At 37.1% G+C, this 14,605-nt stretch overlaps 1 protein-coding gene across 2 annotated transcripts in view; it reads left to right on the top strand.

The window, feature by feature from the left end:
• The window catches only part of LOC123774416 (uncharacterized), a 33,197-nt gene extending 19,780 nt beyond the window's left edge, over positions 1 to 13,417 (top strand). For both annotated transcript variants that reach the window (XM_045768695.2, XM_045768696.2), the window contains one exon: positions 28 to 13,417. In XM_045768695.2, the coding sequence (XP_045624651.2) occupies positions 28 to 338 (311 nt within the window). In that variant the 3' untranslated portion in view covers positions 339 to 13,417. The remainder of the gene's footprint in view (positions 1 to 27) is intronic.
• The last annotated feature ends 1,188 nt before the right edge of the window (positions 13,418 to 14,605 follow it).

Below are 14,605 nucleotides of genomic sequence, written 5' to 3' on the forward strand. Positions count from 1 at the left end.
ATCTCTAACAAAATTATTTCTTTTTAGAATCCAACAAATTGTATAATGACGACCCATACGAAATTGTGGATCTCGTAGATGACGACGCCGGAGAGTTCTGTGAGTATGGAAACAATAGGGTTAGTTCCACGACAGTTGATCATCGAGTGGCAGTCACGCAGGTTGACGGACCTAACGATGACGTCTTTGATAACCCGCGTGACGTGTTAGGTCCCAAGTGTAAGAAAGGCCAGAAACGCTCTTCATCTGCTGACTCTCCTTCGGGTGTGGGTGAGGAAACCCAGAATCCCAATTTGGACTCTGTTCAAATGTGGAAAATATCGAGAAGCTCTTCATAAACCTGCTTTTTTATATTAAATATTTTATATATGCCACAAAATAATGAATTTATGATCTTCAAATATAGGAATATATGTTTGCCAAGAAGTGTAGTGAAATAATAGAATGGTCAGAGTATTCCTTCAGAGTCAAAACTTTTCACTCCAGGAAAGTAAATTCTCCCAGGAATATAAGCCATCAAACATATTAATAATATATATACAGTATATATATCATGCTTTTAAAATAAATTTTTATAACAAATTTTATATTTATGTATTTGTAACTTTTTCATATTCCATATTGGATCTTGAATTGAGTGAATACTTTAATACTACCATAAATGGAATGTCTGTAAATTGATAGAGTTTTGCTTAATTTGAAATGGTAAAGATCTGTCGGGTAGCTGGAAACTTGTACAAGCAATTGGTACAATTGGCATTTTTCAAATGTTAGTGATATAACGGTGCAACTGTTCTTTAATTGAACAATGAGAAAGAATGTTGAGCCTCACTGTTGGATAATCAGGTCTACTTGTCTCTCATCTATGTCCTTGTTACCTGCACCTCTTGTGCCACATGATTGCTGTCCATCTGTCAACCCTTCTGTCAGTCTCTCATCTGCTTCAGCCCTTCTGTCAGTCTCTCATCTGCTTCCGCCCTTCTGTCAGTCTCTCATCTGCTTCAGCCCTTCTGTCAGTCTCTCATCTGCTTCAGCCCTTCTGTCAGTCTCTCCACCACTTCAACCCTTCTGTCAGTCTCTTCTGTCTCAACCCTTCATTACATCCTACATTCCATTATCGGCTTTTTCTTCCTGCTTCTTCCTTTTTAATTTTGTTTGTTTTAATTTTTTTTATAATACATATTTATGTTACTTATTTCCTTGAATTTTACTATTCTTCTTAGACAGTGAGATGTGCCATTCACACCATATTCATGTAGATGGATTTGTTTATTTTATACTCTAGTTTATGATCACTTACATTCTTCAAGGCAGAGTAGACATGTATTGAATCTGTTTCAAACATGTTGACCAAACCACACACTAGAAAATGAAGGGACGACAACGTTTTGGTCCGTCCTGGACCATTCTCAAGTCGAATGTCTTGAGAATGGTCCAGGACGGACCGAAATGTCGTCGTCCCTTCACTTTCTAGTGTGTGGTTTGATCAACATATTTCAGCCACGTTATTGTGACTCCTTGCCTTCAAACATTATCTTCAAAATATACATATGTCTATTAATGTAATCTAAAAGTAATTGTGCAAAAAATCATATGTAAATTTCTCTTTTGTTTAGTTCTTAGGTTTATATTTTGATCATTGACCAGACAAGTGTGCATTCATTCATGCAGATTATTTATACACATTACCAGAAATAAGGCCGTCACTTAGTACTGCAGTGGTGTCAGCTCTCTGTGTTCAAGCACATCTTTTCCGGTAGTTTGTTGACTCAGTCTTGAGCTAAATGTCATCGTGGTAATTAACAGCAGATAATTACGTATTCCTGAAAAGATTCCTTGTAAATTTCTTTGAATTATTTGTTTTTTTTTTTATTAAAAAAACTGCTATTCTTGTAACGTCGAAAGAATTCTCTGTAATTTTATTGCTTGGCTGAACTTTCATCCAGTTTTTATTATCTTAGAATTTTTCTTTAACAATTGTTTCAAAATTAATTTGGGCTTTACTTAGTATTGTATAATTAAATGATAATCATATTTTTGCATATTTTATCAGTGCAATAATTTTTAAATGTCATGTCTATGTTGACCAGACCACACACTAGAAGGTGAAGGGACGACGACGTTTCGGTCCGTCCTGGACCTTTCTCAAGTCGATTGTGATGAGGAAATAGATGCAGGCAATAAATAGGCTAGAGAGAGAGGTGAGGAGCAAAGTGTAGTAAGAGGGGATAGTAGTAGGAATAAGAACTGCAGAGGGCCTATTGGCCCATACGAGGCAGCTCCTATTATAACTACAGAATGAGAAGGAGATAATAATAGGAATAGGAAGAGGATAGATAGGAGAGAGGATAGTGTGGTCTGGTCAACATACTTTAACCACGTTATTGTGACTCATCGCCTGCTCATGTCCTATCTATAACTGGCATCCATTGACTGTAAAAAGAGAGGTATGGTAGTGGATATAACTACAACTCTAACATCTACGGGTATGCATGGACAGGATAACATTGCTATCATATATATAGCAAGTTGGCAAACGTGAATGGAATTTATACAGGGACTCGAGATGATCTACGTGGCCATTGCCTATGTGAACCAAGCTGGCATGGTAGCTACACACTTACCCACCCGGGGTGTTTTTTATTTTAAAAAACCCAGAATACAGACAAGGTAGGCAAAAGAGAAACTACCCTGCTTCATGGTAACTTTACACACCTCGGTAGCTCTTGTTTATGATATTCTCGCTCACTTCACCTGTTGGATGTAAATGAACTAGCTTTTGCATAATATTTATTTTTATCAGTTAAATTATGAAGACTCCCTCACTTTGCTTCCCCAAGCCAGGGTCCATCCAGGACACTGATCTGATGCCAGGCTGTTCTTGAGTTTTAGCCCCACTGTAAATAGGAACTTGGTCATGCAATTTAATGCAGGTACAGGGAGACTCAACGGTCTTATCTATATCCACAGCTGAGAAAGATCGCACTATACAACGTCCAAGAGCAGAGGAGCTCTCTCTCTCGACACTTTGGAGATACTGTAATTAGCAACATACAAGTTGCTGTTTATATCTGCAGTTTACAAAACCTCAACTTACAAATGGAATTGTTTGTATTCTGGTGTTCAGTATTTGGAATGAGTTTCCATAGACACCATGCTATAAATGGGAATGAGGTCCCACATCACCAAAAATCAACCTAGTGAATGCAATTCTAACAAATAACAGAACAAATACTCTTATTTGTAGTGTCTTGAATCCTGGAGTGGTCCTATTTACAATATATTGATTGTACTGTATTAGTCATGGAACTAGGACTGTAATGTCAAGACATGGGTTTTTCAATTTTCTAAGGACCTTGGTTGAGAGTGCCTGCATGTTTCCATGCACACAGCTAATTGCAGATAAAGTCTGCAGGTAATTGGTTTTCCTATAGAGCCTGATAGCTGAGTGGACAGCGCTTCAGATTCATAGTCCTGAGGTTCCGGGTTCAATCCCCATTGGAAGTGGAAACAAACAGGCAGAGTTTCTTTCACTCTGATGCTCCTGTTTACCTAGCAGTAAATAGGTAGCTGGGAGTTAGACAGCTGCTACGGGTTGCTTCCTGGGGGATGTGGAACATAAAGGAGGCCTGGTCGAGGACCAAGCCGCGGGGGGGCACTGAGCCCCGAAATCGTCTCAAGATAACCTCAAGATAATATGGATCTCTCCTTTTGGGTGGAAGTCTCCATGTGGACTGGGAAAGTTTTACATGGGGACTGATTCACTGAGAAAGCAATCGAGGGAGGCCTTGCTTAAAAATAATAACTGAAATAATTTAAATGCTGCTTTCTGTGCAATCGAGAGGTTACTGCATTGTCTGCTCCCTTTGCTCTTGGAATTTGCAAGCGTGTTTTGTTGTCCTAGGCTTGAAGTGTGGGTTGCCAGTTCTGACCCTGGTCAAGTAGTGGCTAGTTTTCAACATTTTGCAGTGATAATTGGCTTGCTTTGTGTTGTCACTTATGGTTGGAAAGTGTTAATAGGCTTCTTTTTGGTGACAACGACTGGTTTTTCTTTTAGAATAAAAATAAGCTCTCCACTTTACTATGTAGCAATGTTGACAAGAACTTAGCCTGTGCATAGTGTTCTGAGTGGACTCTGGCTTGGCAATCAACCATGGAGCCTGTCATAAAGGGAGGGAGGGGGGGGTTTTCAGTGATCTCAATGCCTTATTTTTCTCTGGAGCATTTTAAATTTGTATGCTGGAATGTGGCAGTACTCACCTAATTGTGTTTGCGGGGATTGAGCTCAGGCTCTTTGGTCCTGCCCCTCAACTGTTAATCAACTAGAAAATCAACATTAACCATGAGGGGGCTCGAACCTCGGATTTGTATACTCCCAGCCGTGCGCCTTAACCCACTGGTCCACGATATACAACGTGTGTGTGTTAGCAGTGTGCGCTATAAGAGGATCATATCCACTCTACTCATTATCAGGCTGAATGTTGAGTTTTGGGAGTAACATTTCCAAATTTCTCATCGTCAGCCTGACTATTGGCCAGTAAAGCACCAATATCACATTGTTCATTGAGAGGATGCAGTACCCTTTCTTGAGCTTTTTATCACATTTAGGAGTTTCTGTTGTGTGTTTTTATAGAGTAAGAAATGTTAATTTTTTATCTCATAAAATTCTGGATATTTTATTCGTCGTTATCATTATCTGTGCACGTAACTGCTCGACATGACAGATCAGTTTTCATCACGTGTAAAAATTTATGGGAAATGTATATATACACTGCTGTACAGTATATGTTGACCTTAGGAGTAAAGAGAAATAATTATCTGGGTAATCTTAGATAAATAAGGTAGTTGAGGTGCTTGGTGCGGGAAACTGAGGCCACTGTACTTGGTATATAGAAAGCTGAGGCCACTGTAGTCATCATGCCTTCATTATAGCAAATATTTACAGTATAGTGTTTATATTTTAGATGTAAATATAAGTTTTAAGAATTATAAAATAAGAATTATTATTTTTATAAAGTGTAATGGATATGTGGCATCTTCTGAGGTTCACATCACAAATGTTTTACATTTGGAGACGGTTGAACTTTTGGAGAAAAGTGTTTTAGACAATCTTAACCATTATTATTTTTACCCAAGAAAGTTTGTAGTGATTTTATGTTATAGTGCAAATTTGTTCTATTTTCCAATTTGTTTAGATTTATGAGAACTAGATTGTAGCAGCATGAAGTGACCTCTTGCTAAGTTATGGTGTAAAATTGACGTGATTGATTATTCTGCTGGAGAGAAGTGGTAGGTGAGGGTGGTGAGGTCTCAGACAGAAGGAAATTAAGGAGCTGACCCCTCCTGAAAAACTAATGGGTCCTTCAGTCTCCAGGTTGAGCCTCGGTGTGTGTTGTAATGACGTCGCGACCACACCATTTGTTTTGTGAATGGCTCTCGGCATTATTATTATTATTATTTTCCCCCCCTGATTATGAAAGATACTCTACATAACCCTGGGGAAGCTATAGAAGAAGGGTGATCTCTTGGCTATTATCAGTATTGTTAAGTACCAAACAGCACTCCCATCACGTCCCAGCCACAAAATTATTACTCCTAAGTTAGTTATGAGGAATATTATGTTCTTGAGCTTTAATTAAATAGGAAAGGGTTTATCACTCGCTGTCAGATTATTTGTGATTGGAGTTTATCAAGATACTGAGTTACAGCAGATGACTTGACACACGACTATGCCGTACCAGGTGTCCCGTGTGTGTAGTCACCAAGTTGTGTTTGCGGGGGTTGAGCTTTGCTCTTTCGGCCCGCCTCTCGACTGTCAATCAACTGTTTACTAGCTACTTTTTTTTTTTTTTTTCCCACACACCACACACACACACACACACACACCCCAGGAAGCAGCCCATGACAGCTGACTAACTCCCAGGTACCTATTTACTGCTAGGTAACAGGGGCACTCAGGGTGAAAGAAACTTTGCCCATTTGTTTCTGTCTGGTGCGAGAATCGAACCCGCAACACAGAATTACGAGTCCTGCGCGCTATCCACCAGGCTACGAGGCCCCTGTCCCATGTGTATGTGTGTGTGTGGTACCACGGGACAAAATGATCAAACTGGACTTTATTATTACTTATTTTATTTTGCGCACAAAATGTGTTGAATGTGTCCACCATTATCATTGATAAATGAATGAGGTATATATGTGGAGTGAGCAGTTGTAGTGTGAATGGTGTCATGAATGGTGGTGCCAGACTTGTGGCATACTCTCTAGATAAAGTTTTCTTCATTTTGAAAGTAGCAGTGTATTTTTTATTCAATAAATGTATAGTTACCATGACACATTAATTTGTTTAACCCTTAGACTGCTGAATATGTCACTTGATGTATAAGGGTTCACAAAAACGCTTTGCAACTGACGTTAATTGACATATAACACTAGAAACTCTTTAATAATGTCTATCTTTTATATTTGTTTAATTACCAAGAACTGACATATTTAGCTAATAATACCTAATAGGAAAATAAACCTTGTTATTGCACATGCAAAGTTCTTTATTGAAGAATTTTGGTAGTTATGGCATTATTGCTCCTGAAAATATTTGTAAAATATATTTTTTGAGACTATATTTGGTATTTTTCTTCAGTCACATCCATATTTTGTTTTCATTTTCTCCAAGTCTCATAGAAAATAAAAATAAGGGATAAATTTGAATCCACATTTCAGTCTCTGACATCGATATCATAATGTATTAAAATGGAATTTTGAATATATAAAGTGCAGTAGTATATGGAGCATTTTTCATATACTGTAGTTACATATGATTTTTAATTTACATAGAAACTCAATTTTTAATACTGTATTTTAATTCTTTAAAATTTGCACTTATGGGTGTCTTCAACTGGTTCCATTTGGTTAAATACATAGAGTATACTGGCTAGAGTGTGTACAATTTTATTTATCACCTTTGGAAATATAGGTGTAATATTTATATAGTAAGTGTGTAGCTTATGTAAATATTTAGCATACCTGCTTAAGGCTGTGGCAGGACTGCCATAGGCTTGGGTGAGTCTTTATAGCCGCTTGTCTGAGACCTCCCGCCCTCTTGACCGTTAAACACCCACTATATCAACACGGCTGCAGAAGGCCTGTTAGCTCGTGTGAGGCAGCTCCTATTTATACCCAACCAAATTCATTCCTATATATATCTAACCTATGCTTTAAGCTATCCAGGAATCCCTCACTTTTTATATTATCTAGTAATTTGCTGTATTTACCCAGGTCTTTTCTGGAGCTAATCTTACCTAATTTGTATTTATTGTATTGTGTTCGTCTTTGTGTTTATATATTTAGCACCTTATTAATAACCCCTTTATTATAGTCTTTCATCCATTTGTATATTTAAATCATGTTCGCTTTGCCTTCCTTGAGGATATTTATTAAGCTGTCTTAATCTCATATGGGAGATGTTTTTTTGTTTCTAAGATTGACTTTTGTCGTCCTTCTCTTTCCATGTTTCAGTGGATTTATATCCATTCTATAGTACTGTACAGTGCCCAAAACTAAAGTGCATAATCTAAATGATACCCAAGAAGAGCAAGGTAAAGTCGAATCATTTTAGATGTCGTATTACTGAAGTTTCTAGTTGTGAATCAACGTATCCTATCTGCCTTATTTTGAATATTTTACAATTATTTTTGCCTTATGATTGCTACTAATTATGAATTCCAGATCTTGTTTGCATTTTTATTTCAAATTAATCATTGTTAACAGCCTGGGCTCAGAACCCTACAGTCATCAGCATGAATGTCAATTTTTTCTTTTATTGTAGCAATTTTAAGTCTTGTGTTCAATCCCATCTGTAAATTATTTATATACAGTATATGGTAAATAAGTGAGGTCCCAGAATGTAGCCCTGGGACACTCCATCTGTAACAGTTTCCCGCTCATATTTCAATTCATTTATTTTATTTTTACTCCTTTAAAGTACAGTATACTAATCACATACTTTTCCAACCAAGTACAGCATAGCACTAGTGGGAGATAATGGAAAATTTACATTGGATCATTTAAACATTTTTCCACCTTCTGAGGTTTACTAACGTGGAGTTTTGAAAGTCGAACGAACTAGCCAAGACGTGTAATGTTCTAAAGTACAATTAACAACAAATCTGCTCACAGTATCTTATTTTACTCAGATAGTTTAAGAAAGTTTTCCTGAACCTAGCCACACTTCCCTATAGGGTATTTTGATCCTCTCGTCTCGTATACAAATATTTTCCACAAATATGTCTAAGAAGCACTCGTCTTGCTTATATTGGCTTTTAAATCAATTTTAGTTAGTTACCTTTGTATTACAGATACACTTTTTTCATTCAAAATTGTAAGTACTTTTATATTGAGGTCAGAAAAGGCATTTCTAAGTATGTGGAATTGACTGGTGCAGGTGGAAGATCTTGGTGTAGCGGGGAAGTCTTGACACTGCCTTACAAAGGAAATAGTAGCAGTGAGCCATGGTAATACTACTATATTTACACCTCATACTGGTATCTAATGTATTTAAGAACATAAGAACATAAGAACAAAGGCAACTGCAGAAGGCCTATTGGCCCATACGAGGCAGCTCCTATTTATAACCACCCAATCCCACTCATATACTTGTCCAACCCGCGCTTGAAACAATCGAGGGACCCCACCTCCTCCACGTTACGCGGTAATTGGTTCCACAAATCAACAACCCTGTTACTGAACCAGTATTTACCCAAGTCTTTCCTACTTGGGTAAATATTATATATACACTATTATATATAATATAATTTAAGCAGCATAATCATGTGTCTACATTGTATCCACTCACTTCTCCAACATGATACATGTATATCATAGTGCCCAGTACGGTAACTAATTTGCGAGGATTCCTTGTGGGATTTGTTTAGTAATAGTTTGTTTCATGTCTTGATTACCATTGAAAAGTCGAATTGTAGTGTTTGTTGTCATGTCTGCATTTAAGACTTCTTCCTCATTCAGTATATCTAAATCCACTCAATATACATTATATAATTTTTATAATAAAGATTGATTTAAGATGACTTAATTTTTTGTCCACTAATTATATATGTGGACAAAAATAATGTTGCTGCAGCATTATTAGAAAACATTATTATTATTAAGCATTATTAGCCTAGCATTACTAGGCTAATAATACAGCACTGGTACTATACTTTGGTTTTATTGTGTATGGTATTGTTGACATGTTTGACTGGGAGAGATTCATTGAGAAATGTCAGTATCCTGGTTTTAAGTAGGACAAAAAGTATGAATGTGTCCTGATTTTTTGTTTTAATTTGAATGTATAATAATTTGTTCTTCAAAATTTGTAGATTATTCCTCTTGCTTAACATGAATGTGGTTTCTCTCTCAGTTGACATAACTTGATTTGTCCAGTAGCCTTTTACTTAAGTATAATGGTACTGAATTCTGTTATCATTTTTGTATATTCCACACCTTTTATTATAAACACATTTAATATTTTGAATGGTGTTTTGGGCTATATCCCACAAGAATGGTCTTATGATAAACTCTTGAGAGCAACATCTCTAATGGTTAAGGTAGAGGCCACTGGGGTGCTTCTGATGTGGCAGAGTTATGTACTCCAATAACATGTAGGGCAGCTGAATGTGGCTTACAAAGCCCCATTCCTAGCTATTTTGAGGTTATCGTGAGATGATTTCAAGGCTTTAGTGTCCCCATGGCCCGGTCCTCGACCAGGCCTCCACCCCCAGGAAGCAGCCCGTGACAGCTGACTAACACCCAGGTACCTATTTTACTGCTAGGTAACAGGTGCATAGGATGAAAGAAACTCTGCCCATTGTTTCTCGCCGGCGCCTGGGATCGAACCCGGGACCACAGGATCACAGTCCAGTGTGCTGTCCACTCGGCCTACCGGCTCCCCAAAGCTACAGGATAGGAGACACATGAAGTCTTTCATCCTTGAGTTATAGGCCCAACGGTCCTGTTGGGCCTGTGAGCATTTCCCTCTGGTTGACTGTGTCTGTTGGGAATTCGAGCTGAAGTTGTAAACCTGTACTAAAGGTTAGGTTAACACTATTATGCAGCTCTAACGACTTTGTTACGTTGTCACCTAAATTATTTACCGGAAGCAGTTTTCTTCCACATAGATGCATTTGTGTTGATTGACACTTAGCCAATAGAAGAATTAGAGGACTGTTTATACCTGGATGTCATTAAATGCAATGCAATCTGGTATTCTGGTGAAAAGACTAAATGCAAGATATAAAGCTAAATGGGAGCTCACGATAATCTTGGTAATATTAACACTACATACAACGCAACATTTTCACATTAAAGTATCTAACATGTTATAATCAGTATTGGATTTTGTAGTAACTTATATGCAAAGAAGTTGATAAAAAATAATTAAGATGGTGACATTATATAGCCAAATACTGTATAGTAATTAAAAGTAGTGATGCAACATGAATTAAAATCATGATGTGCTTATAGCATGGGCCAATCTGATCTAAAACTAGTTTTAAGAACATTTGTTTGAGTAATTATAAACGATCCGTCATAATCTGTATCGATCTCTTGACCACAAATGAGTAATGTTATCAAATAGTGTAGAACTGGAATACAGTATTGTAAAGAGATAAATGAAGAGTTGCCGTGGAAGATGAGAACAAATGGTAGAAACTGTATAGAGTTCCCCCGATTTCCCTCCAAAAAAAATTCTGAATTTAATTCTGAATGTTTTTTTATACAAACATCTACAACACTGCAATATACCAAAAAACTATACATCAACTTCTCATAGTTTAATCATGCAGTTGTTCTTTGCTGTTAAGTGAAACCTCAAATTTTAGTGTGTGATTGAGAACTATTATTTTTGGTGATGTTGAGTGAAGTTTGAAATATGCTCGTGATAAGATATGCTGAATTATATACAAAGATTTAAGTAGTTATTATTGACTAAAGTTTTATAGTGTGACCTACCTATCCATATCATTTTAGGGCCTTGAACAAACTATTTAAGGGTTGCCATTATGCTTAGGACTTGCCTAGTTATTGTATAATGTTATTTGTCTGGTATCCTTTGATGTCACTTGCCTTGTGTCCTTTTGTTTTTGTATTGGCATTCCGAGTGATATTTAGCATGTTTTGAATATCTAGCAATAGAGACGGTGCCACATGGTCTTCTCGGCTTGGTGCCTTCTTTCTTGAGATCTTGAGGTTATCTTGAGATGATTTCGGGGCTTTTTTAGTGTCCCCGCGGCCTGGTCCTCGACCAGGCCTTATAACTTGGATATAGTTATCTTTGGATAACTATCTAATTAATCTGGTATCCTCATTTGTGTATTGTTTTGCCTGGCTTGTCCATTTGCTTCCTCCAACATTTATTATCTTAAGAATTAGAGTTACTAGGTGTTTTACTTGAGGCGTTTAGCTTAAAACTTTAATTATGTTTCATTTTATTTTATCAATCCAAATGATTGCACTTTTCCAAATACTGTACCTGTAATGTAAATGTGCTATGCATAAGACAAAAATGCTGATACACACTGTATTTGAGTTACTGTATGCATACTCATTCTCTTGGCCACAGTGACTAGGTACTTTCTTTTTTAACAAAGAAAGAAAAGTATTGTTCTCATTACTAACATTTTGTCAGTTCATAAAGTCTTTTTGCTGCTACTGTGTATGTGAGTCCTTTGTGGGATTTCCTTGTCTGTCCCTAGGGATGCCAAGATGGAAATCATCAAACCCGTATCCAAAGGTCTTCTCACTATACGCATGATATTTAGTTTGGTAGCGTATGAAATAACTTTTCCATATACAGTATGATAATTCTGCTGCCTTCATTGTGATTTTTTTCATCGAGACAAATTACTTTTGCAGTCTCTTTGTAAAGTTGTTTTTCCTGTATCTTATTTTGGTATCCCTGTATGATTACCATAAACATGTATGTGTCTTGTCCTCCCTCCCCATGTAAAGTGGGGTGGCAAATGCAGAATTTTAACCAAAAATGTTATGAACTGTACACCATAAAGTGCCAAAGATTTGACAGCAGTTGACAAATTTGCTGAAAACTTGCTTGATTGATATGCTGTATACTGCCACATGGTGCAACTTATTCCTTGCAATAAGAAGAGAAATTAAATGTAAATTTTGTACATAAAGTTGCTGTAGCTGGGTTATACAATGGAGGAAAGTGTTTTAAGTAATTTAAACTAATTATTATTTTCCTTGTTAGCTATTATTTGTCTCATTCAATTGTATGTGATAAATAGTGCAATGTTGTAAATCCTTTGTGTTCTAAAGTGTCGAAGTGTCAGTCCAGTCATAGCTTGGTCATAGTACAGTACTTGTACTACATAAGCCCTCTTAATGAGCTCTTCATTATGCTTAGTAAAGTTTCCTTCACTATATCCTGTTACCAGGTTCCAGATTTGCTCTTAATCTGCATCATAGGTGTTTTATCCATCAGTAAATGCTGCTAATAAGTGCCAGGAAGTATTTGAATCGTGAAGGTTCTTGCCACGTATAATTTCTTCTTCCAATGCACCATTCATTATGTTCACCTTAGAACATGCTCACAAAACTATATTGTGTGTTGCCAATTTACTTGTACGTCACACACAGAAATTACAATAACGTGATGCATCAAATGAACAAATCCACAAGGGCCGTGACGAGGATTCGAACCAGCGTCAGTTTAAGGCTCCCAGACGCAGGTTCGAATCCTCGTCATGACCCTTGTGGATTTGTTTACTTGTACATCAGTCTTGTACATGTTAGGTTTTAATGTAATCCTTTTAGGGGTCACATTATATTAGTTCTTCATTACTGAGGACCATCCACCCTGTTAGTATTTTAAAGATTATTGGAATGCCTTCATCATATTGGTTACTGAAATTGTGTAATGTAGCCCTATGGCAACAAGTTCAAATATACTTAATAAATCAATAAAATTAAACAGTATTTAAATAGAAATAAATGTGCATTTTCAAGAATACCATCTATGTATAGTACTATATTAGGGATTCTTTGTCACAAAGCTAATCGTGCAGAACAACTGAATTTATAATTTTGAGTATTTTTAGTGATGGGAATCATTTTGAAGTATGTACTTCAAGGGATTTTAAGATTGAGGTAATTTGCATTTTTAGTGCAGTATACCTCTAAGCAGGCCAGTGTGAACGACACTGATAGTTTGTGTTCACAATGTTCATTGTTGTATATTGTGTTTCAGGCAATTGTAACCTCCAGTTCTTATTTATATGAACACAACGTTTTTTTTAGTTTGATTTGAGTATCGTAGACTGCACCTGCTATGTCTCGCCTAGTCATGATGGCTTGTGGAAATAAGGTGGTATGCAGAATACAATTAAATATTTTATGTATGTATATTTTTTTATTTCCCATTTATGTAGTATTATACATATAATAACTTCAGGTAATACTTTTATATTATGATACTTATTGTTTATACAAAATAAAATTTAGTGCTAAAAAACACTGAGTAAAAATTTGGCTTCTGTTATGAATGTCATTCATTAAATGTACAGTCAGAATATGATGCAATTTAAAATACAGTAGTAATCAATTTACAGATGAACTTTGAAAATCCAGGGGGGAAGGTAATTAGTTCTGGAACCATTAAAATTTTATACATTTTTGGACTTTAAAATACTATACTCCAATTTTGTTTTCTTGTTAAGAATGTTTTGGCTTAACTTCTCAGTAACCTCGATATTGATCTTGGGGCACCTGGACACCATTCTCAGGAGATGCTGGTGGCTACTGTTACCCCCCCCCCCCCCCCAACCCCTCTTGCTTGCTAGGTCAGTGTGATGTTCCTGAAGGAATCTATACACCAGAAGCCTGAACAGATTGTGTTACATTTTACATTCTTGTAAAGCCACTATTACGCGTAGCGTTTCGGGCAAGGTCCTTAACCCTAATTTCCCCGGAATACGACCCCGCCGAATCGTTTAACAACCAGGTACCCATTCACTGCTGGGTGAACAGAGGCTACAGTTAAGGATTGGCGCCCGGTCAATCCTCCCCTGCCAGGATTCGAACCCAAGGCAAGGCGCTTGCGAAACGCCAGGCGAGTGTCTTACCACTGCGCCACGGAGACTGTGTTAGCCATAGACTCTATCCTCTTGTTGTTGTTGTTATAGATTCAGCTACTCGAAACAAGTTCCAAGTAGCACGGGCTATGGTGAGCCCGTAACTTACCTGGCACAGGAGCGGGGCAAGTAGCACGGGCTATGGTGAGCCCTCTATCCTCTGCAGCGGCTTGTGTATGTTCCGAACCTTAATGGAATCTGACCCATATATCAATCAGGTCAACCCATGTGTTGCGTTTCCAAAAGGGTCGCCATGTTAGAATCGGTGAACGCCCTAGTAATATTGTTGAAAACATCTTAATAACTTATTAAACCAAAGGTCTTTTTATGTCAGAAGAACGGCAGAAACTGGATCTATATATGAAAACTCTTTCAGGACAAAATTTAAAGTAAAACTAAAGATATTTATAGTTGTATAAAAGTTGCATTTTTCATCGGTCGTAGAGCCGGAAATCCGC

The sequence above is a fragment of the Procambarus clarkii genome, chromosome 61 (assembly GCF_040958095.1).
Source record: "Procambarus clarkii isolate CNS0578487 chromosome 61, FALCON_Pclarkii_2.0, whole genome shotgun sequence".
In the NCBI taxonomy this organism is placed as follows: domain Eukaryota; kingdom Metazoa; phylum Arthropoda; class Malacostraca; order Decapoda; family Cambaridae; genus Procambarus; species Procambarus clarkii.